Source organism: Carlito syrichta, unplaced genomic scaffold, assembly GCF_000164805.1.
Source record: "Carlito syrichta isolate Samal-C Ts95f unplaced genomic scaffold, Tarsius_syrichta-2.0.1 Scaffold130382, whole genome shotgun sequence".
Lineage (NCBI taxonomy): Eukaryota > Metazoa > Chordata > Mammalia > Primates > Tarsiidae > Carlito > Carlito syrichta.
This window is the reverse complement of record NW_007074478.1, coordinates 147582-174036: the sequence shown is the minus strand read 5'-3', so window position 1 is coordinate 174036 and position 26455 is coordinate 147582. Positions and strand designations below refer to the sequence as shown.

Genomic DNA, 26455 nt, shown 5'->3' with positions numbered 1-26455 from the left:
CGGCAATGGGAGCAGGCCCCCACCGAGCTGAAGTCAAGCTAACACCCACTGGCATTTTCCTCCTTAAAAGGAGCCTGGTGCTGCGTCCTGGAGGCCGTCTTCCATCCTTCCCCGCTCAGTCCAGGCCCTGCCCTTGACCTCTCTCTTCTCGCCCACATCTGGAATTGCCCAACCCAGGCCCTTCTCCAGCCACGGCCAACGAGCAGCCTCCATGCAGGGCCTCTAGCCTGCAGGCTGCCCTTCCATCTGCCCAATGAGCCTTCCTGCTTCCTCCCTCTGCTGGGCCCAAGCCCCTCCCAGCTGCCTTTCCCAGGCCCCAAGAAACACCAGCGGCCATGGCTCCTGTTCCTTCCCACCAGCTTCCCGCCATCCCCTTGGTCTGTCCTAGCCTCAGCAGGGGTGAGAGCCTGGGTGGGACCACGAGGTTTCTGGAGAGAGCCATGCAGGCCACCCTAGTCACCTGAGTGGGGCAGATCAGAGAGAGCTCAGCTGCCAGGTCCAGGGTGTCTGTTTTGCCTCCAAGTGGCTCCAGCTGAGAGGGAGGGAGAGAGACGTGGGTCACTCACTTGATTCCGCCAAAGTGAGCCCCGCAACAGTCCCTGCAGAGGGAGCCAGGGCGTCTCAGGGCTTGGCTGCCACTTGGCCACTGCCAGCAGTGGGTGTGGGCCGAGGCCCTGCACCCCTAGGAGGCAGGGTCCTCAGAGGCTGTCACTCCTGCAGCAGGATTGTGGAGGGCTCAGGCAAGGTGCCCGGCTGACCTGCCCCCTTCCCGGCATGCAGGCAGCATCGAGTGCACTTCTGCCTGGCACACTGTGGACCCCTTCCACCATTGCTCAAGGCCTGGTGGGTGCAGTGGAGCTGGCTGGGCAGCCTGGGGCCTCGTTTTCCCGATTCCGTGGTATGCAGACCTCCTCGACCTCGCTTGCAGAGGGCAGCCTGGGGCCCCATGCCACAAGGGCAGGGGCTTTGCTCCAGGTGAGGACCCAGGAACAAGAACACCCCCTGTTTTACCATGTTGACCCAGAGGGCTCTGGAGAGCTGGGAGTGGAACTTCTGACTTGGGTGGACACAGTCTGGGGCGAAGAAGGACATGTCTGGGCGTCCATCCTGCAGGAGACAAGCACATGTCCTTGGGGCCCTCCTGTCCAGGGAGCCACAGGATGGACCGGGGCCCTGGGGCAGGCCAGGCAATGCCACCCCTGAGGAGTGAACTGGGCCCCCTTGCAGGGCCTGCCCACTGCAGAGGGAGAGTGGAGCAACTCGCACATGGGTGACTTCGTGTGGCCCAGCAATCTGACCCCACCATTCCACGTATTTCCTTAAGAAGCTGCTGCACTGATCTCCGGGCACACCCCCATGATGCCCTACCCACTCCATGGATGAGGGGTGCCCCAGTCCTCAAGGGAGCCTTGCCCGTCCTGCTGGGGAGGCCACTTCCCAGCCCTCAGCCGGTCCTGGGGCCTGGTGAGGTGGGGAGCCCAGCCCAGACGGACCTAGCAGAGGCAGAACCAGTGCCAGGTGAAATGGCCTCTCCCTTCCCGAGCTGCCAGGTGCAGAGTTGCTCCCTCCAGCCTCCTCCAGCTAGGCCACGCCAGGAGCGAAGGCTGGGGACAGACCTCAGTCCCCCTGGAACTGTTCCCGCCCTCTCCTGTCCAGAGCCGAAGAGTCAGGCCGGGAGCACGGCCGGGAGACAAAAGCTCCTGGAAGGGCACTGCCCTCGACTGCCACATAGCCTGGAGCTGGACACACTGTCTGTCTCCCAGGTGATCCCTGGAGGGACGCTTCACCGCTCCATCACGTGCAGTGGTAACACCTGGGGGCTGTGGTGGGGTGGCGGGAACCCACATCAGCTGCCTGGCCCGACAGTCCCTGGAGCCTGCCGTGGCTTCCCCAGTCCACATGTGACTGCAGGATCACCTGGCGCTTCTGCCCTGAGCTCTCCCTGGAGGACCCCATGGGGGGAGCATACCTCCAGGACAGGGAGCCGGGTGTTCTGGAAGAAGGGCTGCAGCACCACCGAGAAGTCCTCCCGTGTGTCATAGCGGCCTGACTCCACCAGCTGGCGCACACTGCTCTGGGGACACACGTGGACTTCGGCACAGGGTGGGCGGTGTCCCTGGCCCCCTCCCTGGACAGGTGGACCCCACCCTCCTGCAGAGCACCTGGAGACCCTGAGGCCCTGAAACCCCAGCTCTAACTCCAGAGAATGGGCTACTATGTTATCTCTTTTGAATCAAAGTCTCACTGGCGTTCAGGTTGGAACGCAGTGGCACAATCACGGCTCACCATAGCCTCGACCTCCTGGACTCAGGTGATCCTCCCCACCTAAGTCTCCCGAGCAGCTGGAACTACAGGTACACACCACCATGCCTGGCTAATTTTTAAATGTTTTGTAGAGATGGGTTCTCACTATGTTGCCCAGGCTGGTCTCGAACTCCAGGGCTCAAAGGAGTCCCCTGCCTCAGCCTCCCAAAGTGGGAGTCCCATGAAGAGCCACACCTGGGAAGAGTCTCCAGCACTCTCCCTCCTGGGGCTGCCCTTGGAGGCAGGTAGGAGTGTGGGGGGGCTGGACCTCAGGGTACAGGGGTCTCATGGGGCAACGAGGGCTGCTGGCCAGGGGCTGGGCCAAGCCCCCAGGGGCAGCTCGCCATGAGGGCTCTGCCACCTGAATCCCACAGGATGGCTTTAACCATGGCCCTGAGACACTTGAGTCACATGGGCAGAGGAAGGGCCAGGGTGGCTGTGGCTCCCGGGGACCCCGCACCAGGCCGCCTTCCTGTGGCCCCCCCAAGGGATTTGGGTTGCATGTTAGTGAGCTGGGGAAAGGACGGTCTCACCTGGTAAGCTCGGGCGAATGCCTTAAGCCGGGCCAGCTCCAGGGAGTTCTCCCGTGGGGTCAGAACGCAGTTACACAGGACGCTGCAGGGACCAAGCTCGTCAAGGCTGGTTCTAGCCACCGGGCGGGTGGGGGTGGTGGGGCGCAGCCCCAGCTGGGTCTGGGAGCACATGTGCCTGAGGCTCTGCACACGCTGGGGATGGGAGGAAGTCCGAGGAGGACTCTGGTATATGAAGGGGTGCCCTCTCGGGAGAGCAGTTCCCAATGCTGACAGTCCAGCAAATGGAGATAACCAATGGAGTCCCTTGTTTAATTAAAAAGTAAAATAGAGCCAGGGATGGTGGCTCCTGACTGTAATCCCAGCACTTTTAGGAGGCCGAGGTGAGAGGATTGCCTAAACCCAGGAGTTCAAGGTCAGCCTGGGCAACATCGAGACATTGTCTCTACAAAAAATCCTAAAGTCAGCTGGGCATGGTGGTGTGTGTCTGTAGTCCCAGGTACTAGGGAGGACGAGGTGGAAGGATCGCCTGGGTCCAGGAGGTCGAGGCCGCAGTGGCTGTAAGCATGTCACTGCACTGCAGCCTGGGTGACAGAGTGAGACTCTGACTCAAAAAAACACATGAGTAAAATAACACCGCATCCCCTGGGTTGGAGCTGAGTTTGGGGTCCCTGATGCTCAGGCCCTCAGACTCCACTTTCTGTTCCCCGGGCATCTCTGCGTCCCTTCTGCTTCAGAAGAGGCCACGTCACACCCATACAAGCTCTCGGTGTTAAGAGAGGCCCTCTGAGCACGGAAAACAGTGCCCGGCATGCAGGGGCAGATCCAGGAGACTTGCCAGTAAATAGATATCTGGAAAAAGATAAGGAAACTCCCACGGACTTGCCCGCCTAAGACACAGACATCCCAAGCCTGACAGTCCGTGTCTCCCATCCTTTCCTCCATACACAGGCAGCTGAGTCATGAGTCATTCCTGGTCCCTACTGTAGTCTGACACACTCGGACATGTCCCTGCTGCCGGCCCCAGCCATAGCCCAACTGCAGTGTCTCTTGGGCACCAGCCTCCGTCCTAGCTCTGTCCTCCATCCCCGCCACCTCTGAGCCCAGAGGCTCCTGCTCGGCCCCTTGAGGTTGGGTGGGGGAGTCACAGCTCCGGCTCCCGGGGGGACGTTCTGACATGAGCCCTCCTCGACAGATGTGGATGCGTGGGCAGATAACGTCACGAGGGCCCCGAGGAGGCACTGCTGCTCATGGGCCCACTGGCATCTGCCTACCTGGCCTGCTGCCTCGGGCACCTGTCTGGGTCTCCCAGGAACGCCTGCCGCAGGATGCTGGGGTCCATGAAGTCCACAAGGCTGACCAGGGCTCGGGGCACCTGGGGGCGAGACGTAGATGAGAGTGGCCCAAGGGAATTGGCTGCAGGTTCCTTCAGAGCTCCAGTCACCCTACCCTGTGAGTCCCAGGAGGTGTCCAGGTGGCAGCCGTCTGCCACAAAGCTCCACGAGTACCACCCACGTGGCTGCAAGGCATAGCACCAGGAGGGGACATCGAGTGCTCAGGTTAGCTGTGCTCAGCCCAAGTACATTAGCTGTCCCTACAGTGAGGCAGGTGACCTGTGTGCAGGCCATCAGTCCTGGCCCTTCCCCTCCAGCCCAGCCTGTCTGGGCCTGCAGAGGAGGCATGGGGATCCTACCACCCAGCAGAGCGCCTGGTAGTCAGGGTGCTGGTGCTGGGCAGCCAAGATGGCTGGTCTCTGCTAAGGGATGGTGGTGGCAGGGACACACTGCTGGGTGCAGGACCAGCTAGGGCTGGCTTGAGACTCATGCTGTGGCTCTGAACAGTGCCTGCCTGGGACCACTCAGTGGCTGCCACCAAAGAGTATCCTGGGTCATGGTGGGGAGAGCGGGTCAGCACCCTGCCTTTCCTTCTTCAAACCTGAGTGCCTCTGGTCTGATGCTACCAGAACGAGGTCTCCCCGCAGGAGATCCAGCCTCGGGAGACCCTCGTCTGCAGCCCTCTCCTTGGGGAGGACTCTGCTCCTCCTCCCCCACCCACCCCATCACATAAGCTGCTGCCCGCTTCAGGCTTCACCTCTCTGTGCAGGAGGTCCAGGGCCTGCTGGAGATGCTCTGAGAAGCTGGCTGCGGAGTAGAGATTCTGGAAGAGATGGGGAGTGGGTGGGGGCGGTCAGGGTGGCAGGTACAGGCTCCACCCAGGCACTTATTGTCCCCCCCAGCATCCAGCTGCGACCAATGCCTCATGTCAGAATTGAAATGAACGGCTGCCCAGGCATGGCTGTCCAGGGGCCCGTCAAGACAGAACCTCCTGTCAGAGCCTCCATGCAGGAGAGGAAGCAGGAGCCTCGCTCCCCGGGTGGGATCCATGGCCTTCTCCTTCCCGGCACTTGAGGCCAGGAGGGAGCAGGAGAAGAGCCAGGTGTCTTGTGCCTCTGCCACCTGCTTCCTCACCACCGTGCCAGAGCCCGAGGGCTTGGGTGGGTGTGTGTGTGTGTGTGTGTGTGTGTGTGTGTGTGTGTCTAGGCATGCATGTGTCATGTGTGCATGTGCATGAGATTTGTGTGTGTACTTGTGAGAGTTGTGCATGCATGCGTGCTTGAGAGTTACGTGTGCATGTAAGAGGCATGCATGCATGCATGTGTCCTATGTGCATGTAAGAGTCATGTGTGGATGCATGTGAAAGTCATGGAAGTATGTGTGTGCGTGTAACAGCTGTGCATGTGTGCATGAAAGAGTCATGCCTACATTGTACATGCATATGTGAGAGTCATGCATGTGTGCATGCGAGAGTTGTGTGTGCATGTGTGCATGTGTATGAGTCATGTATGTGTGCGTGTGAGAGTTGTGCATGTGTGTGCACGTGTGAGCCGTGCGTGTGTTCACAAGTCATGCATGTGTGTGTATGTGTGCATGAACATGTGTGTGGTGTGTGTGCAAGTGAGGGCTACATATGTGTGTGTGCTGCACATGAGAGTCATGAATGCATGTGCATGTGTCTGTGTGCATGGACATGGCCGTAGCTGGACAGTCCTGGGCTGGTTCTGGGACTGTGCTCAGAGAGGATCTCCTGGACCCGGATGGAACCGGTGCCGGGGGCGGGGGTGGCGTGGCTGGCCGTTACCGAATCCGTGCAGTAGTCACACAGATCACTGCCTCCGATCAGCATGGTGATGACCTTCCAGTCCGCGTGGAAGTCCACTTCCTAGGTGGAGAAAGGAGGGTGCTGGTCACTTCCAACAAGCACATGGACTGAGTGCCCTGGGAAGCCCATCCACCCTGCAGTCTCCTCGTCCCTCGGAATAGGGAGTCAGCATCTCAGAGCCGAAGCACCTTAGAGGTTCATTTATAGACCACAGAATCTCATCAGGAGGGACTTTCGGGTCAACCTCTCCCCACTGGCGCAAGCGTCTCCAGAGGACGCATGGCGGGGCTGTCCCACCACTGCTTGAATGCCTCTGATGACAAGCGGCTCACTGCTCTCCATGGCTGGCTGTTCTACTGGGGACTTTAGAGGCCTGGAAAGTTTGTGTTGAGAAATCACCATAAACGTGACTCACGTGGTCATTCTTCATCCTCTGCACCAGGATCTGGACTTGGCTCAGAAGGTCCCTGAGAAAGAGAGACCCGTCCTGCCACTGGGAACAGCACCCTTGGCTTCCTGCCACAGGGGCTGCACTAAGCCATCCCAGTTTCACCCCATGGCCTCAGCTGACAGAGACCCTGCAGCCCAGAGACCAGGGGCCACTTGCCTCTTCCGGAAAGTGACCAGAACAACCACTGGGAAAGTTGATGCTATATTTGTCCCAAGCTGTGGTCTGAATGCCACCAACTGAATCTGCTGCTCATGTCTCCTTCCTAGGACTCCACGTGCAATGGCCCTCCTAGAAGCCCAGGCTAAGAAGCCACTCGCCTCTTTGGAAAGATGGGTTTAGGTCCAAAGGTAGACCCATGAGAGTTTTAGCATGCTTCCTCTTTTCACCCTGACTGCCGGGAAGCTGAGCGTTTGCTGCTCACTCATAATGATCAAAAAACGTTCCTCTGACACAGTTGCTTCCTCTGTGTTGCCTGCAGTGAAGATGTTTCTCTCTTATGCATACGAGGTCTGGCCATGAGTTTCACAAACCATCCTAGAAAAAGTGCCGCACACCTCATTGCTGAATGTCACCACGGTCATCTTCGAAGGACTCCCCTTGGGAAGCTGTACACCAATGCCAGCACCAGCACCTTGTTCACCCGTCAAAGCCACTTTGGAACTCTTTTTCTGGAATGGCCCTCAGAGCCGCCATCGTTATTTGTTGAGGTCTGATCCTTAAGTTCAGAAACTTGCCACCGTGTGCTTACATTGGCAGCACTGTACAAATAACTACTGGAACACTCTCCCTACTTACTTGATCTGGCCCCCAGTGACTTTTTTCTTTACCCAAATATTGAAAGGAAGAATACGACAGTCACATCTCTGATGGCCATGCCAGAAAAAGAGTTCCAAAATGGCTTTGATGGGTCGACAAGGCGCTGGCATCGATGCACAGTTTCCAAGGGGAGTCCTTGGAAGGTGATTGCAGTGACATTCAGCAATGAGGTAGGTAGCATGGGCTTTAAAATGAGTTCACGAACTTAATTGTCACACCCTGTGTGTGATGCCATTTTTCGTAAACTTATCTAAATGCTTCTTTCAGAAGGCTGTGGGGAATGATAGAGACTACATACACGCCTGGGTTTGTGGCTCATGGAAGGGACAGTTCTCAGCCCCTGAGGTCCCGCTTGTTCAGGCCCCTGCAACAGGCCTGGCTGGGACAGATCCACAGCATGGTGACCTCAGAACATGGTGCTGGCATCCTGTGGCCTAAGGCGCTTCTACTACCAAGAAGAGGCTTCCAGGCTGCATGGTCTGGCGGGCAGAAACGTGTGGCAGACCCCCAAGGGTGGCCCAGAGCCATGGGGCAAGAGGCCCATCTGTGCGCTGGGAGTGGGGTGGGGCCCAGGAACCTTCAGCCAGGAGCTGGGCAGTTACTCTCTCCCACTGCCTCTGGCAGCCAGTGCTCTGATTTTAAAGGGAACTGTGTGCTCTCCCCACCCACAGGCACCCCACCCCCCAAGATGTCGTACTCAGCCTTGGCACCCGGGACAGCTTGATTGAGGAACGCATTCGTATCATTGGCGTCACCTGTGCCCACCGAGTAGCCTGTGAGGTTTGTGTTAAATTCTCGAAGGATATCTGGAATTGGAGGGTGGACAGGTCACAGAGGGCTCAGGACAGGAGGCCAAGATGTTTGTCTGGTGCCATAGGGCTGGCGCTGATGCCCTCATGCCTCCTGGGGAGAGGCAGGGAGGCCGTGTGTGTGCCCCACCTACACTGGGGCCTCTCTGAAATGAAATGGCCTGATGACGGGTGGGCTAGCCAGCAAGAGCCTCTTGCAACTCTATTTTCGTGCAATTCACAGTGCAGTCAAAGCCCCCACCTTCTTGTCTCAGCACTCCTGGGCCCGCTGGGAGAACTGAGGCTCCATGCTTGGGAACCTGCCCTGGGTCGCCTGGCAAGCATGAAGGACAGCCAGGCCCTAATGCAGGATCCAAGGCCAGTGTCCACCCGCCTCCTCAGGCTCCTGCCCACAGCCTCCTCCCTCCCGTGGTGTCCCATGAGGGGGATGCCGTTTGTTCCTTAGCAGGAGGCATTCTGGGATGCCGGGGTCAGAACAACGAGGAGGAACAACTCAAGCCCCTGCTGGCTACTTACTAGGTAGGGTGGTCACATTCTCCAGCGAGCCGTCTCCGCCTGCACTGTAGGGAGTGAGCAGCCAGAGAGTGAGACAGGTTGACCCAACACACCCACGTCACACAAGGGTGCCCACCTTCCTCAGCCGCCAGCCCCCGCCAGAGGGCCCGACCTGGCCCTGTGCATCCGGGGAAACCCAAGAACACGGTGACGTCCCCGATGGATGGGTCCCCACGCTCAGGACCTGAGGGTCAGGGAGGGCTCTTCTTCCCTTCCCCAGGTCGGAGGGGACACCCCCCCCAAGGAGCTGCTGCTCTGTGTAGGCTAGATTGTCTGACGTAGTCCATGTCTCCCAGCCAGCTGACGACACAGAGATACCTCCATTCACAGAGTGAGACCCCCAGGCCGTGAACTTGCTGAGGAAGCCAGGCCAGTCTGAGCTGGAGACATTTAGAGACAGACCAGCCCCTCTGCTCAGAGTCCAGCAGACCACAGTGGGAGGTTCCGGTGGCCTCCACTCCCACCTGTTTCATCTCATCCACCTCTGGGCTTCTAAAGAGTCTACCTCCTTTTGTGCAAGGAGATCGAGCTTCCACAAAACCCATGTTGCATGCAGGGCACTCACGGTCATTCTTCTTCCGTGCCTCATCCTTCGCCCCAGCCTCTTATTCTAGGCCGGTCAATGTTAAGAACACAGACATGGTGCTCGGTCACCACAGAGACAAAAGCGCCGGCCACCGGCAGGCACAGCTGTGCTTCTCCCAAGAGACGCTTGCGATGAGGCAGGATGGCCCATGCAGGGGCCTGGCTGGGGTCTCTCCCACTCCCAGGAGGAGTCTGAACCAGACTGGCCCCAAAGCTGGGCCTCAGTTGGCCCTTCTGATTCTTTCCCAACTCTGCTCCAAGCTGGGGTTTTGCGGCTTCCTTTTTTGTTTTCTAAGTTGGAGTCCCCCTCTCCAGATGCGCAGACTTCAGTGAACATGGTGCCCAATAGGTAGACTTTCAACCCTCGCCCCCCTACTCCACATTCCCCGGGCGTCCCCAGTGTCCTGTTCCCATCAGGATGATCTTTTAACAAACTGCACATTCTCTGAAGGGGCTGACTTATCCGCCTCTTTGTTTTGTTTTGTTTTGTTTTGTTTGAGTTGGAGTCTCCCTCTGTCGCCCAGGCTGGAGGGTAGGGGCATGCTCACGGCCACGGCAGCCTCGACCTGCTGGACTCAGGCGATCCTTCCACCTCAGCCTCCCAAGTAGCTGGAACCACAGGCATGCGTCACTATGTCTGGCTGATTTTTAAATTTATAGTAGAGACAAGGTCTCACCAAGTTGCCCAGGCTGGTCTTGACCCCCTGGTCTCAGGCAATCTTCTCGCTTGGGCCTCCCAAAGTGCTGGGATGATGGGTGTGGGCCTGTGCACACGGCCACCCAGCTGTTTCCTGATTCTTCTTTCTCTGGACTGAAAGCACTTGACAACTGGAAGGAAGCCCCACACCTCGATACCGGCTTCCGTCACACGTTCTTGCTCTGCCTCCTGTTCCCCTTCAGTAAATGTACAAACATGAACACGGAAACACACGCAAATGCACACACAGGAGTTCTTCCTATTGCAGCTTCCTGCTTAAAGGTATCTTTGTTCTAAACAGGGTGGTGGCTGACCGAGACCAACTGGCCATGAAAATATCTCCCTGACTTCATTTTAGAGAGAGAGTAGGAACATGCAAATAAATCTGAAGGAGCCCCACAGCTTGACTGACACCTGCATTTTGATCAGAGCTGCAGGAAACACGAAGGAAGCAGACCCTTCAGATGCTTTAATTTATGTCACTCTGTGAGCTCGGTGGCTGGGCCCCATTCACCTGCCGTCACCCACAGTGTCTAGAAAGACCAAGTCAGTGCTCAGAGTGACTCTTGCAGAAGGAGCTCAGGGAAGTAAGACTGAACTCCTGATTAATAAGGCAAAGAAACACAATGTTTGGGTTAGTTGATTTTATTTTGGCCCTTCGAACAATCCCAAACAAGCAAACCGTGGAAGGAGAGGCCACGCTCGAAAGACCTGGGGCCCACCGACCGGGAAGATGGATGCCAGCCAGAGTTGGGACCTTCACCAGGGCAGGAGCTTGTGGGCTGGGCCACACCAAGACTCACAGCCGGCCTTCCTCCAACCCCCACCCCACAGGTCCCCCACGGCCCGTCCCAAGGATTCTGGGCTCGCCTTTCCCAACTCCATGAAGTACATGATTTCCAACCTTTTTCCCCTCGAGAAAGAGGCTCAACTCACATTTTCAGGATATCTACAATCATCGCTTGCCTGGTGTTTCCAATCTGGAAGCCTTAAAGGCTTAGAAGGTGGCTATCTCCTATGTGGCCATTTCCCAGGAAACGTTCACCGGAATTAGGAAAAAAGAAAATGTTCCGGAAGTAAGGAAAACGCTGGCTCAGACACATGAAATGAAACAGATCTCAGCATCTCAGGGCTTCTCAGAGCCTTTGCTATGCCAACATGCACGGGAATGCCCCAGAGGCAGGATGTGGCCATGTTTCCCCAAACTACAAAGGATTCTCTCTTCTTAGGAACGTAGCTGGAAGGCATATGCCACAGGACACACTTGGAGAAACACTCGCCTTCTGTCTACCAAGAGCCAAACTGTCCCTCTGACCCTGACCTGGAGTTTCCATCTTTAATGCATGGGCCGCTGGGGGCAACTACCTGGCACATGTCGGACAGATAAAGGGCTTAAGGGGACCGCAGCGCTGGAGTTGGAATAGGAGATCCAGGCCTGGAACCTGGCGGTCTTGGCTTGGAGGCAGCAGGCAGGGGCTGCAGAGAGGAGCTTGGGCGGGAGACGGTGGGCCGGCCTGAGCCCTGGAGCTGCTGTGTGGCATTGATGTCTGGCGCCTTGCCCGTCCTCCCTAGGACCACTCAGCTCAGCTGCATGCCAGACCACTTCATTTCTCTCTCCCCACGATGGCATGAGGTCCGCTGGCCTCAGCCAAGACCCTCCCTCTGGGCTGACAATGAGCCTGGTTTCTTTCCCTCTGGTTTACTGTCCTGTAGCCTCAGATGCGTCAGGAGGCGGGAGGACCCAAGGCTCTGTCCTGACCGCTCACCGAGAAGGCAGCCCCAACTGGGTGTTGTTACCACCCTCCTGCCCTGGGAGCCCTTCCACCCGGGGCTCCTGGATCTGGTCAGAGAGCGGCCTGCCCTTTATTGCACTGGCTGCCGCCCTGTGCCCCTTCATCTGGGGAGAAGAGGGAGGGGTGATCATGAGCTCTGCCTCTCGTGGCGCTGGGTTCCAGTGGTTCTCGGAGACTGTTTTGAGTGACTCATTGGCCCCTTGGGAGCCCACAGACTTTATTAGGAAAGGAGGAAGATCGAGTCCCACGCCTGCCATGCCCTGCGCACCCCTCCATGTGTCCAGCAGCCGGGCCATCGAGACCTTGCTGGGCACTGCCTGCCTGGAGGCTCACACCTGCTGGCAGGGTGTCCCCCCACCACACCATCCTGAGTCCGTGCTTCCCACCGAGCCCACCTCCCACCTGTCTCCCTCATCCACCCAGGGCCAGCACGGGGGTGTGGGGATGCCTGCAGGTCATGACCTTGTCTCAGCCACGTCCTCCGGGAGTATGTGGGTGTCATTAGTTTCCCCTTACACATGTGCACACGTGTGTGAAGGCAGAGGCGCAACACAGGATGACATGAACAAACAAGACACGTAGACATGGACACGTGGAGCCGTCTACAGTCACACACACGGATGCGTGGGCGGGATACTTGGATCCGGAGCTGCTCGGGTGCATTTCGTGTTGGACTCGCCGACCCAGGAGTCCAAGAAGAGCCCGGCTTTGTGCTCTCTGCATGATTAAACAGAGGTCATCCCCAGGGAAGTGCCCTCTCACCCGCCTGTCTGCAGTTTTGGGCACATACAGTTTTCCTTCCGAAAGCCCTTCCAGACCTGGTCTTTGCTGTCTGGGATTTACGCGTTTAAAGGAGACAAGCTCCCTCCAGTTTCCAGGGAAGCGCTGGGGAGGGCAGAAGTGACATTACCTGAACGACAGTCCTCGGTACTGCGTGGCCATGTCGGGGAGGTCGTCAGGTCTGGAGCCAATTCCATTGCCAGCCTTGGAAAACAGCCCGGCCCACAGGGAGGTCAGTGAGGCAGAGGCAGGGGAAGGGAGGAGGCTCCCCAAGCACTCGGGTGCCAGGAGCCCCATGGGATGGAGCCAGGAGCCCAGGCCACCTGTCTTCTTCCCAGTCCCCTCCCAGCCCTGTGCTCTCCTCCTGGAGCTCAGGACATTCCCTGTTCATCTCATGGGGGCCGCAGGGGCCACTCGGACCACAGCTGCAGGAGTGGCTCTGAAAGCTCTCAAGGGCCTCACAGACATGGGAGACTAGATGTCACCACCCCTGTGCCCCACACTGAGGCTTCCCAGCATGGTGGGTTCGAGGGCTACGGGCCTCACACGCTTCTGCAGCGTCGTACCCGCAAGGCCTCAGTGTCGCTGGAAGGGCCGACCTGGGCGGTGCAGGTGCTATGGCAGGAGCTGGGACTGAGTCTCACGCATGAGGAGTCCATGCCTCCCTCTACACAGGTGCAGAGAGGAGACGGGTGGGCATGCCTGAGCGTCAACAGGTGCCACAGGGAACAGGTACCACACCAGCAGGTTTGGAAGAATTTTGAGTTAAAATGACTTATTTCTGTATATGTTTAAAAAGTGTTGAAACCTCCAATGTCTGAGCCCACTGGTCACTCCTGGGAAAGACTCCCCTGCACGCAGGGGACAGAGCCAGACCGAGGGCACGACAGTGCAAAGTGCAGGCTCTGGCATCAGGAGGATGGGACCTGGCACCGCCCAGCCACCCCAGTCCGTCGGCGCCCCAGGGTCCTTACGGTGAGAGAGTCCCCCAGAGCGGCCACCACCCGGACATCCGCGGGCCTCAGGGCATGCACTGCAAAGACAGGTGGGCACACTGAGGCTGTGGGGAGGCAGCTGCAACCAGAGGCTGGGCTTCAGCTCCGTGGAAGGCCAAAGCACCGTCTCCAGGGGTGGCGCTACTTGAAGTCTGTTTCCCCAGAAGCCAGGGAGAGAGGTGCAGGGTGAGAGGGAGGGAGGAAGAGGGAAGAGGGGAGAGGGAAGGGAAAGGGAAGATGAATAGGTGGAAGGAAGGAAGGAGGGAGGGAGAAAGGAGGGAAGGAGGAAGGACGAAAGGAAAGAAGGAAGCGAAGAGGGAAGGAGGGAGGAAAGAAAGAGGAAGGGGGCCAAGCTCAGGGCTCGGCTTGTCATCCAGCACTTTGGGAGGCTGAGGTGAGTGGATGGCCTGAGGCTGCGGGTTTGAGGCCAGCCCAGGCAATTTGGCGAGACCTCGTCTCGGCAGTAAATCAAAAATTAGCCAGGCATGGTAGTGCACCTGTAGTTCTGGCTACTTGGAAGGCTGAGGTGGAAGGATCGCCGGAGCCCAGCAGGTCAAGGCTGGGGTGGCCATGAGCGTGCCACTGTACTCCAGCCTGGGTGACGGAGTGAGACTCCAACTCAAAAGGAAGGAAGGAAGGAAAGAAAGAGAGAGATAGGAAGGAAAAAAGGAGAGAAGGAGGGAGGAAGGAGAGAAAGGAGCAAGGAACAGAGGAAGGAGGAAGGAGTAAGGGAGGATGGAAGGTGGAAGAAAGGAGAGAGGAAGGAAGTCGGAGGCCACCATCCGAGGGCCAGCAGTCATGGGAGGCCCTGGCCATGTCCTCTGTGTGGCCAGCTGGGCACTGGGCCACCTGGACCGAGGCACAGCCTGTTCCACTGGGCCTGGATTTCCATCCAGAGTCTGAGGAATAATCATGTTGGGTCTTTTCCCCTCCCAGGGCTCTTCTGAAGACCCAGGACACCTTTCAGGCCCGTCGGCAGGCTGCAAGGACCACAGATCCTGCCCTCATAGGGAGGGCAACTTACAGAGCCAGCTTCCTCTTGGGCCTCCCCACACCCTGGGGCTGGGCTGCCTGCAGTGAGCTCACAAGGCTCCTCTCCCTAAGCTCCCTCTGGGGGTGAAGCAGGAGCTCCTCCCAGGTGCCTACCAGGCAGGCAGCAAGCATGAGTCCTCTCTGCGCACTCTGGTTGGCACATGAGAGTCATCAGAGGACTCATCGGCATGCAAGTCCTTACAGAGGCCTGCCCTGCTGTGTCCAGGTGCTTACCTGAGGTGGGGGGAGAGGTGGAAGGGGCTCTGTTCCTGCACGGCAGCCAAGTCCCATGGTCCTAAGGATACAGAATGAATCTCAGAATCTCAGGGTGGGATGGGACCAGAGAGGCTGGGTGGGTGTCATTCTCATCCAGAAAGCTTTAAAGAGATTCCCAAGCCCTACTGCTGGGGAGGGATGCAGAAGGGCATTTGAGGAAGCACCCCAGGTGATTCTGAACATCATCCAGGGGGAGCTCCATGAGGCTGGTTCACACTCTCCATTATCATGAGGTTAGTTCATGCCCCCCATCACCATGGGGCGAGTTCATACCCTTTATCCTCATGGGGCTAGTTCACACCTTCATCATTCTGAAACTAGTTCACACCCTCCATGACCATGAGGCTAGTCCATACCTTTTATCACCGTGAGGTTAGTTCATACCTTTCATCATCGTGGGGCTAGTTCATACCCTCCATCACCACGAGGCTAGTTCACACCACCATCACCAGAAGGCTAGCTCATGCCCTCCATCGCTATGAGGCTAGTTTATACCCTGCATCATCGTGAGGTTAGTCCACACTCTCTATTATTGTGAGGCTAGTTCACATCCCCCTGCATCATCATGAGGCTAGTTCACACCCTCCATCCTCATGGGGCTGGCTCACACCCTCCATCCTCCTGAGACTGGCTCACACCCTTCATCATCATGAGGCTAGGTCATACCCTCCGGCATCGTGAGGCTGGTTCACACTCTCCATCATCATGCGACTAGGTCACATACCCTCTATCATTGCGAGGCTAGCTCACACCCTGCATTATCATGAGACCAGTTCACACCCTCTATCATCAGGAGGTTAGTTCATACTCTCCATTGTCTGGAGGCCAGTTCACACCCTCCATCACCAGGAGGTTAGTTCACACCCTCCATTACCACGAGGCTAGGTCACACACCCTTGATCATCATGAGGCTAGGTCACACCCTTCATCATTGTGAGACCAGCTCCCACCCTGCATCATCACGAGGCCAGTTCACATCTGCTATTATGAGGCTAGTTCACATGCTGCATCATCATGAAACTAGTTCACACCCTCCATGACCATGAGGCTAGTCCATACCTTTTATCACCGTGAGGTTAGTTCATACCTTTCATCATTGTGGGGCTAGTTCATACCCTCCATCACCATGAGGCTAGTTCACACCACCATCACCAGAAGGCTAGCTCATGCCCTCCATCGCTATGAGGCTAGTTTATAACCTGCATCATCATGAGGCTAGTTCCCACCCTCTATCATTGTGAGGCCAGTTCACATCCTGCATCATCATGGGGCTGGTTCACATCTTCCACCATTGTGAGGCTGGTTCACATCCTGCGTCATCATGAAACTAGTTCACACCCTCCATCATTGTGAGGCTAGGTCACACCCTCCATCACTATGAGGCTAGCTCACACCCTGCATCATCATGAGGCCAGCTCATACCCTCTATCATCATGAGGCTAGTTCACACCTTACATCATCATGAGGCTGGTTTATACTCTCCATCATCATGAGGTTAGGTAACACCCCCCATCACTGTGAGGCTAGCTCACACCCTGCATCATCATGAGGCCAGTTCACACCCTCTATCATCATGAGGTTGGTTCACACCCTATATCACTGAGAGGCGAGTTCACACCCTGCATCATTATGAGGCCAGTTCACACCTTCCATCATCATGGGGCTAGTCCACACCCTCCGTCTTCTTGAAGCTAGTTTACACCCTCCATCTTGAGGCGAGGAACACCCTGCATCATCATGGGGCTAGTTCACACCCTCCATCATGATATGAGCTCACACCCTCCACTAACGTGAGGTGGCTTCACACCCTCCATCACCCAGTGCCAGCCCCTGGGCATCCATGTAGTGGCCCAGCCACACCAGGCCTGCTCTGCAGTCTCTCAAGCAGATGCCAGGTCACTCTTGTCCAGACAGTTGTGCCTAGCTGACAGGACTCCTGTCCTCTGCTCCCTGGGTGCTCACTCCACCTGTTCCCTGCTGAAGTGCGGGCCAGTTGTCCAGCCAGAGCTCAGCCTACATCCCGCCCACCCTGCTGGCCTGTCCCAGCATAGGACACCCCCACTCTGTCCCACCTGCCGAGAGGAAGCGTAGGCGGTACCTGCACGCTGTTCTTGTAGGTGCTCAGAAACGGCTGGGCCTGTGAGGAGAGGGTTCCAGCTCAGGTTTTTTTCTTGCCAACCTGGTGTGAATACCTTCAGCCTCCCCATCCAGCCTCCCAAGCCAGCCTCCCCTCACCAGGCTGACTCCCTCCCAGGATGCAACCTAAACCCAGCACCAAGAAGGAGCACAAGCCCTCAGGTAGCTCTGGGTATGTGCATCTTCCTTCCCCTCCCGCCCAAGCCCCTCTTTCCCCACCCACTCCAGCCAAGCATCCCTCTCCAGTAGTCAAGCCCTTGTCTCACCTCAGACTCCCTTATCATCCCGCCCACCCTACTCTTTAGGGGCCTGGGACCCTGCTGCCCAGGCGGGGAAGGTCGGATGACTCGGGCCCTGCTCCCAGAAGCCCCACAGTGACTCCCATTGTTGCCCGGGACTACCGGGGCACAGAGGACCACGTGAGGGTGGCGGCTGAGCTCCAGCCCTTGCAAGTGGCATGGGGCCTGCTGTGTCTCTGTCTCTTAGCCAGCGTCAGCGTCCCCAACTCCAGCTCCAATGCCCTTCCCAGACGTCCTCTTGGGCTGTGAGAGGACTGCAGGGCTGTGAGAGGACGGGTGTCCTGCCCTTGACCTCTTCCCCGCCCCACCTTCCAGATGGTGCTGGACATGGCTGCTCCCTCCCTCTCGCCTGCAAGAGGAGCTGTGTCCAGCCCAGCCTTGTGCCAGGACTCCACCATGCCGGGGCCAGGAAGTGCTCCAGGGCCTCCGGGTCGCTGGGGATTGTGGTCCCCCTCAGGCTGGCCACATGGGGCCTTTGGAATGGTGACTCTGGAGCATCAGAGGAGCAGGTGGGCAGAGCTGGGTGACAGCAAAGGCCAGCTGGGATGGAAGGAGCCCCACAGCCTGAGGGTGCTGGAAGCGGGAAAGAGGACACGCATGCGCGTACCTGGTCAGGACACGTAATGTTGATTTCATTCTCAAAATTGTGCCACCTGGTCTTCTGGCCCACAGGTTCCAGCTAAGCCAAGAAGCAGGAGAGGGGCGTGAGATGGAGATGGACAGAACAGGAGGCTCGGGATGCAGGTTGGGGTGGAGGCCTGCAGACGGGCTCCTTGCCCTCACTGTGCAGGTCCTCCCAAGGCCTCCATGTCCTGCTCTCATGGCAGGCTGCACCTGCCTGCCTCGGCCGTCTCACCATGTTCCTCCAGAGGGCACTGGCAGCATGGCCGTGGGCCTTCTGGCTGAAGTGGAAGCAGTCAGGCGCGAAGAACGAGTTATCGGGCAGGCCATCCTGGTCACCGGCAGAGGAGAGACAGGCAGTCGCGGGTGTCAGGACGGCGCTCACGCACACATCACCAGGGCTCCGCTCACCCGCCACGCAGGCTTTCCTTACCGGGGTCCTTGGCATGTCTACTTCCTCAAAGAATGGCTGCACGACCACCGTGAAGTCCTCCCGCGTGTCGTAGCGTCCACTCTCAACCAGCTCGTGGGTCCCCTCCTGAACGGGAGGGCTACAGGTCAGGAGGGAGGAGAGGGGACAGTCGGGAGGGAATGGGAACGGTGAGGAAGAGGGAGAGGAGATGGCCAGGACGGGGAGAGAGGATGAGTCAGGAGGAAAGAAAGGGAACGGGTCAGGAGGGGGAGAGGGATGGTAAGGAAGGGGGAAGGGACAGGTCCAGGATGGGAAGAGGGGATGGGTCAGGAGTGGGGAGAGGGGTCGGGTCAGAATGGGGGAGACGGAATGGTCAGGAGGGAGAGAGGGGACCAGTCAGGAGGAGAAGAGGGGACAGGTCAGGAGGGGGGAGAGGAAACAGTCAGAAGGGGTGAGAGGGGACAGTCAGGGGCAGGGAGAGGTACGGTCAGGAGGGAGAGAGGGGATGGGAGGGTGTGGGGAGGAGAGGACAGCCCTGCAGTCCTCTCTGCATCTGCTCAGTTCTCACTGACACTTTCTCCGATCCAGAATTAGACAGTCTGATGCTGAGCAAAACCTTCAGGAGGGAGCTGAGCTCAGATCTGCCTTCAGCCCACCCTGCCACCTCTGCCCAGGGCATCTGCCTCACCTGGGCTGTGGGACAGTCAGTGGGAAAAGACTTCCGCCTACCCACCTGGCCTCCTTTCAAAGCAACTCTGAAGACTCAGGTGGGGCATTTGCTTGCAGGACACTTGGACCATCCTGGCCTTAGTTTATTTCCGTCCGACATTTGTTCAGGAAAGTCGGAGGTGTGACGCCCTGCCTATTCCCATCATGTGTGCATGGAGCGTGTGCTTCCCAGAGGAGCTCGAGCCCATCCAGAATGACAGCCGTGACCCTCACAGCCCTGTGTGGGGTCCCTTCATGGCAAATCAGTTGCCCCGGTCTGGCTCCTACCCGGCCAGATGTTCCATCCCACCCATACAGGCCTCCCCGCCTTGGGCAGGACTCTGGCTGGAGGGTGAAGTCAGGTCTACGTGCCCAGTGCAGTCATGTGTCACCTCAGAAGATGCCATGAACGTCTCCTCCCAGGGTAAGTTGGGAAAGCCCATGCGGAGTGGTCTCACATATGCCCTCTCAGGCAGCCTCTGTCTTGGTGAGACATAAGGGGAGAAAGGAGGGCCCCTCGGAGCCATGCAGGGCACTACCTACTGGCTGTGTGACTCCCAGCAATGAGTCTCTTTCTGGACCTCTGCTTCCTACATGTCCTGCCCATCTCCTCAGCCCCTTCCAATGCTGCTGGCTGCTCTGGGGACTGCCATGATGGCTCCCCAAGGACCCACATGCTGCTGATGATGGGAAGAAATGGGGTGTGGAGTCCCCAGCTCTTGAGAGCCATGTACATGCTTCAGTCCTTCAGAGTGATGGTCACTCCAAGGGGGGAGGAGAGCCAGCTTCTGTGGGAGGCAGAGGCGATTTTGAGAAGGTGCCATGGCCTCACACAGCTGGTGTGCGAGCGTCTCCCAAGCACTAGGCTGGGGTCTCGACGGCGGCCCACTCAGCCCTGGGACAGCTGGCCTCCCCAGAGGTCTGGAGGCAGTGCTGGTGAACACTCCTCCTCCTTTCTGGCTGCAGCATCTGACGCTCCACCTGCGTCTGAAGATCCCATGGCATGAAGAGCAGCCTCCCTCCACAGAGGCTGAGAAAGACAGACACCCGCTCTCCCACGCCCGTCGCAGCCAGGGCGTGGGCCCACGACCAAGGTCGGAACTGTGTCAGGAATGGAAAGCATCGAGCGCCAAGAGGGCAGCTGCAGCGGGGCCTGGGAGGAGCCCTGATGGAGTCTGGTGTCTTCACTGGATGGAGCTGTGGCCTCCTTTGCACTTATGTCCTGGCCCCTAGAACTCCCTGACTCCACGGCTCCTGGTGGCTCAGCCCCGGCCCCAGGTCTCTAGCTCTGCCACACGTTCTCACATTGGTCGCCTGCACCCAGGAACCTGGGGAAGCCAGATTGCCCTAGTGGCTACAATCTCAACCACTCCTCTCCTGATGCCACTGTGGACATCCTCCCCGAGTCACAGGTGCCAGCCCAGAAGGTGGCATGGCCGGGCAGCATCCCCAGGGCTGGTGGTGGCCTCCGAGGATGACAGAGGAAGGCTCACTTCTCTGGGCCCCCAAGACACCCAGCAGGCGTGGCTGTCCCCAAAAGAGCTTGCGGGGAAGGGGCTCTGCCCTACAGAGCTCACAGACTCCTTGAAGGAGCCCATGGCCTCAGGACGCTGTCTGCAACCCAGTCTGGAAGGAAGGCCTGCCGTGGTCCTTCCAGCGATGTGACAATTGTTGGGAGAAAACTCGGAAGGTCTATGGGTCAGCTGCTCTGGTCAAAGATTTGGTGGAGGAAGTACTAATATGAACCCCCCACAAGGTGGAGAGCGTCCACTGTGCTCCCGTGAGAGGAGAGGGCAGAGGGGATGCCCGTCATCTGGGTCCTGGAGGCCCACTAAGAGGGAGACACCTCAGCCTCCGTTTCCCAGTCAGGAGTTGGGAGCACAGAGACATTCTGCCATCCACTTGTCTAAGGCCCCACATCCAGTGAGTGGAATCAGGGTTTGGATCTGGGCAGATCCACCCTGAAGCTCCTTCCCATGGTTCACACTCATCTGTGGACCACTGAACACAACTTTTTCACATAAAGGCCAGGAACCGAGATTCCATGGTGCATGTGGCATGCCGTGGCCCCATGGCAAAATCCAAATCACCAATCTCTGTCCCTGCCTCTCAGGGCGTGTCTAAGTCCATGAGTGAGTCAGTGGTTATCGCCGCCCAGCAGGACCACAGTCACCCAGAGATGGACCCACCCGGCCCTCAAAGCCGGCGAGCCTCATGGTCTGTGTGTCTTGGAGCCCTCTGTGTACCTGGTACTTCTGGTTCACCTCGATGAGGGTGGTGAGTTCTGTTGAGTTATCAGCAAACTTCAGGACGCAGGGACACAGAGACCTGCAGACCCAAGGGAGAGATGGCCCGCCACCGCAGTCAGCACCTTCCTTCCAAACAGAGCCCTCCTGGGCTGGGCTGTTCCTCCACCGAGCAAAAAGGCCGAGGACCCTGCCTCAGACCACATCTGCTCTTAATGTCATCACTGCGGGAGTGACCATCAGGAGCAGAGAGGCCTTTCTGGCTGAGAACAGTAACACCTTCAGCATGACGCTCAGACAATGACAACTGCTAATGTATCACCCAGCAAGGTGATGGGCGCTCCGTGGCTTCAACCTGCTCAATCCTCCCTAACATCCTAGATACCATATTGTCATTGTCCCCACTTTATAGATGAGAAGGCTGAGGTTCAGAGCAGCCGAGTGACTTCTCACGGTACTGTGGACCTGAGTGTGGGAGTCAGGCCGTGAACAAGCCTGGATCTCAGCCTGGGGTTCTCAGCTCTCTGCTAAGCTGCCTCTGTCCAACCCACAGTGCTGACCTGCCCAGCTGTTGGCCGGGGGGGGAACAAGCACGGCCCCCTGGGAGAGCAGCAGCAAAGCGGGGTGTGCAGAGCCTGGAGAGGTGGCAGGATGGGGACCCTGAGCCACCCACCCTGGCATTCAGGGACTTGGCCCTTCGGATTTTCACTACACCTGGCAACGCCCACCCGACCCCTTGGCCGTATCCGTCCATGGCACTGCTGCCATGGGCAGCGAGAGTCCTTCCAGTGACCATCTTGAGCGGGAGGGACAGGTGAGCCCACCACCCAGGGACTGGAGAGAGTGGCCTGGGGCTGAGCCAGCATTGAAAACTGACCTGTGTCACCTGGCAGTGCTGCGTCCCTGCTCACAGCATGAGACCCTCTCTAGGGTCCAGGGAAGGCCTGGCATGGGTCTCTAGGGAGCAGGCAAGGTGCCCCTTGGTCTCCAAGAGCAAGTCTGGGTCCATGAACTACTCATTCAGTAAACAGCCATGAGCCCCTGCACTGTCTAGCAGTGACCTGGACAGAGTTCATGGGTTGGGGGATGGAGGCCCAGGAACCAAGACCACGGGACATGCTCAGGGTAGTGGAAGGTAAGGGGGACCTGGACAGGGCGACAGAGCTAGGAGGGAGAGGGCTAAGGGTACAGCCTGCTGGGAGGAACCTGGGAGGAACCAGCCGCTAGGGGGTGTCTTGACCCTCCCTTCCTGGAAATGCTTGAGAAGTCTTCTGGATTCTGGGCTGTAGAATATTTGCATCACCCTACAGGTCTCTGTAGGCCCTTTTGACATTTCAACATCTTTCCACCACAGGGTGAAGACCGTGCAGCCCTGCAGTGAGCAGCATGGACCTGGGCCATCTGGGCGTCGGGGCGGGGGAAGCCTGTTGCCCGCACACTCCTGTACACGGCCCTCTGTCACCTGTGAGTGTGGCAGGGAAAGACAGGACATCGCAGCTGAAGGGGCTGGAGGGTCTTTTATCCCCCGGGGATGTGGAACAAATGGTGTGTCGTGTGCCTGTATTTGATGGCAACCCGAGATATGAAGTCACATGGGGGAACTTCCCCTTGTGGCATTATGTCAGGATTTCAGGCTTTCGGGTGACGGTCCCCCTACGCTGGAGGCTGAGGAAAGAGGATGGCCTCTTGGTCTTAGAACCAGGGCTCTCAGCTTTCCAGGGATATTCTGTCCTCTGCAGACTCTGACTTGCCCACTCCTCCCTTCCAGCCCATGACGGGCACTGTATCTTTGTGCGTGTCCAGTCGGGAGCACCCACGCCACCCAGAGCCGCCCTGTCCTGGGGAAGGGCCTCAGGAGGGATGGGTCCCTGGACACACTCTGAGGAGGTCTTAGCTGTGGACCAAGTGCTTCCTGCTCTCTGACACCTGAAACACTGCTGGTCTCAAGCATTTCCAGGAAGGAAGGCTCAGCCTGTGCTAACATCTCCGCAGCAACAGGCATAAGACGGCCGCTAACAGGCAAGAGTGTGGCAGCTTCCCAGGACTCTTTCCTGCAGCCTCCCTGGACCTCGGCCCAGGCCCCTGTGGTTGCACAGCCTGACTCCATACCCAGTGCTCCTCTCCCCACTCCTGGAGGATGGAGGATGCCTCATGGCTGCTGTGGCAGCGGAGGCGGGGTGGGCATGCGGGGAGCTGAGGCCTGTACACAACCCTGGGCTGTCCCCGCCAGACCCTGCCGGGTTGGAAGAGGGCGGTAGCCACCGTGGCTCTCTGGGAATCCTTGAGGGCCCTGGGCTCAGGAGGTGTCTCCCTGACCTGAGGATCAGCCGTGGGCAGCTAACTCTGTTGTCCTTGTACAGCTCCCTCAGGCTGACAATCTCCAGGACCTTCACCAGGTTCACGAACACCCGGGGAACCTGCGGATGGCAGAGGCACACAGAGGATGAGGCCGTGGCCTTGTCTCCCGTGGGGTCTAGGCCTGCTCCTCCGGCAGGCTCAGACCCGGGGAATTCCGTCCATCCCCCCAGCCCCCTCTGCGGACGCCCGTGCATTCAGGTGACCTGCCAGGGTCCCAGCAGGAGGCCAGAGCTGCCCAGGCTGGGCCAAGGCCCAGCATCCATACCTCGGCATGCAGGATGTCCAGGGCCCTCCCAATGTTGGCGGTGAAGTTCTGGGGAGAATAGCGGGCCTGCGGGGAAAGGAGGTGACTCTGGACACCGCATGCTGTCCAGCTTCCCCACGGCCCCGACATGTCCCTGGGGCCCGTGCTTCCTGGGATTCAGTGCGAGCAAGGTTGACACAAGGGCTTGCCCATGGGACAGCCCTGACCCTGGCCCCTGGTCCTCAGCTTGTCTCTTTGGGGACACAGAAGGCTCTGGAACGTCTTCACATCCACCAGATGTGGGCCTCAGGTGGCCCTGCCCACCCCGGACCCCTAGGAGGGGTGTGGGAGCCGGAAGCCTGTGAGGTCTCCTGGCTCCAGCAGCCTCTGCTCCTGTGGCCTCATCTTGTAGCCTCAGGTGTTGGGTCATACCTCAAGTCAGCCACAGGAGGTGACAGGAGGAACAGGGTCTTGCAGCAACCCCCCACCCAAGCCTACACTCGCAGTGGCTGTTATTTCTCCTGTTCTGCATACGTGTGGGGTTTACACTTTCTTTAGGCAATTTAAATGTTTTTAAACTTTCTCTGTGTGAAACCTAGCCATGAGCCCACTGTTCCAGGAACACATCAAAGCGGTATCCCTTTGGGGACAGTGGAGGGGTCTGTGGTCCTATGTCCCCATCCACCACCAAAGCCCAGAGGCTCTCTGCAGACCCCTGGGATCACGGCGACTTGGATGCAGGAAGTAAGCTGTCAGGCCAGGGCATGGGGTTGTCCCTGCAGACCAGGACCACATGTCATCACCCGCTGTATGCCATGAGCAGTCACCATGTCCCCTCCCTGGCAGTGTGAGTGTCGAGGACAGAGCCCGTGTGTTCCTCTGCTGCTGAGTCTCAGCGCACCGCCCAGCAGAGGCTCGGTGGGAGGCCAGCGTAACCGTGGGGGTTCTCTGGGCTCAGAGCCAGGGATCTGGGAGGAGATGCAGGACCCCAGGGCCGCAGTCCCCATGTCGTCTCCCATTGCCCACCTCAGCCTAAAGGCCTTCGTAATAAATCAGCTTCCCCTGTGACTGCACGGAGGCGGTGGAGACGGCACGGCCATGAACGTGAGGAGGGGATGCCCCACGACCGTCTACCTAGCAGGCAGCTGTTTTCAGGTCACAGGGCATTATCTAGAACAATGCACTCAGAAGCCGTGATAGAAAGTGATCAACACCTTCTGGAACTGAGCCCACCAGTTCTGCTGACTCCTGCCAGTGAAGGCCCGCTCAGTCTCAGGGATGATCCCAAGCTGGGTCCAAGCCCACCCGTGAGCCCCGAGTCCCAGCCCAGCTGACTGCTCCAGGAGTGGCCATACCAGGGCATCCCTCCCTGGACATCTCAAGGGGTGCGGACACCTACCGGGTCATTGCAGAAGTCACAGAGGTCGTTGCCACCTATGAACAGGGTGATCAGCTTCCAATCTTCCTGAAAACGAATCCTCTGAAAGGGGCAGGAGACCACCTGTAAGCGCCTTGTCCCCGCCAAGGCCAGGAACACAGGTGCTGACCGCAAGAGGCGAGGGTCCCCACGCCAGGACGCCTGGGGGCTTCACATTTCCTGCTCAATGCTGTTGGGGTCCTGAGGTCACTGGCACTGAGCGGCTCGTCTGCTTTGGGGGCCACTGAACACCATGTGGCTCTGTTCACACCAAAGCCCCCAGGCCACATCCTGCAGTTATCCTTCTGGGAAAGACCACAGATCCCCCAGAGGTCTGTCCCATCTCCAGCGCAGCAGGAGGCGGGGAAGGGACAGGGAACCTGGCCTGGCCACGGGGACAGAGCGTGTGTTCTCAGATTCTCTGTAGAGCCTGAATTCTGATTCTGCCTTAAGGGAGGAGGCCTGTCTCTCCCAAGAGGGTGTGCACCAAGCTTGGAGCATCCATGCCGGTTAAAGCCTCTAATCCGTGTCCTCCTAGAGGGAGGTGGAGGGTCATCTGAGGTCCCTGGGTGGGCAGCAGGGGGAGGGCTTCCATAAACTGGCCCAGGACCGCCGCGCCCTCATGTTGGCCCCGGTCCACGCAGTGGCGTGTCTCTGACCTGCTCTTCCAGATGGGCGGGAGGAGGAAGATGACACAAGACCCCGAGGAGGTGACATGAAGGGAAGAAGCAGCCTGGAGCTCCCCGGGTAATAGACTGGGATACATTAAGTCACAGACATCTCAACTCACACCAGCACCCTCTTGACTTTACCACCCGGGAACAGCTCCACAGAGGCTGCGTTGAGAACCCTGTTTCCATCTGGGGGAGAACCTCCTACCCGTCCTTCAGAACCCAGCTCAAGCATCTTCTCAAGACCCTGGCCCTCCTGTGCCCCTTCCCCACTGTGGCCAGAGCCCTCCTGCCACAGTGCACGCCGTGGTAGGATAAACAGATTCCCCGAGATAGCCCCTTACCAGCCCTGAGAGGACAGGACTGTTATCTTCTTCCATGTCCCTCCAGTCCCCATCCACTGACCGCTGCGCCATAACCATCTAATCTGAACAGCTGATTGACTGACTGACCAACTGATAACTGATCAACTGACTGAACAAATGAATGGAGTCATCTGTCCAGAGAAGTCGCATTTCAGGCCTCGGATGTGTCTTCTAGAAGCCCACCCTGGCTTCCCCA

At 58.3% G+C, this 26455-nt stretch overlaps 1 protein-coding gene across 1 annotated transcript in view; it reads right to left on the bottom strand.

Annotated features, from left to right (window-relative positions):
• Positions 1–460: 460 nt before the first annotated feature.
• Positions 461–26455, bottom strand: part of PLB1 (phospholipase B1) — a gene marked incomplete at its 3' end in the record, with an annotated part of 88265 nt that continues 62270 nt past the window's right edge. The window contains exons 24-44 of the mRNA XM_021707997.1: positions 25206–25286; positions 23828–23893; positions 23521–23621; positions 21205–21286; positions 18272–18376; positions 18074–18169; positions 17825–17896; positions 16881–16919; positions 14741–14801; positions 13454–13512; positions 12610–12683; positions 8586–8629; positions 7958–8066; positions 6409–6460; positions 5973–6053; positions 4926–4991; positions 4109–4209; positions 2838–2919; positions 1970–2074; positions 1012–1107; positions 461–532 (exon numbers count right to left, since the gene is read on the bottom strand). Coding sequence (XP_021563672.1) covers positions 461–532; positions 1012–1107; positions 1970–2074; positions 2838–2919; positions 4109–4209; positions 4926–4991; positions 5973–6053; positions 6409–6460; positions 7958–8066; positions 8586–8629; positions 12610–12683; positions 13454–13512; positions 14741–14801; positions 16881–16919; positions 17825–17896; positions 18074–18169; positions 18272–18376; positions 21205–21286; positions 23521–23621; positions 23828–23893; positions 25206–25286 — 1644 coding nt within the window. The remainder of the gene's footprint in view (positions 533–1011; positions 1108–1969; positions 2075–2837; positions 2920–4108; positions 4210–4925; positions 4992–5972; positions 6054–6408; positions 6461–7957; positions 8067–8585; positions 8630–12609; positions 12684–13453; positions 13513–14740; positions 14802–16880; positions 16920–17824; positions 17897–18073; positions 18170–18271; positions 18377–21204; positions 21287–23520; positions 23622–23827; positions 23894–25205; positions 25287–26455) is intronic.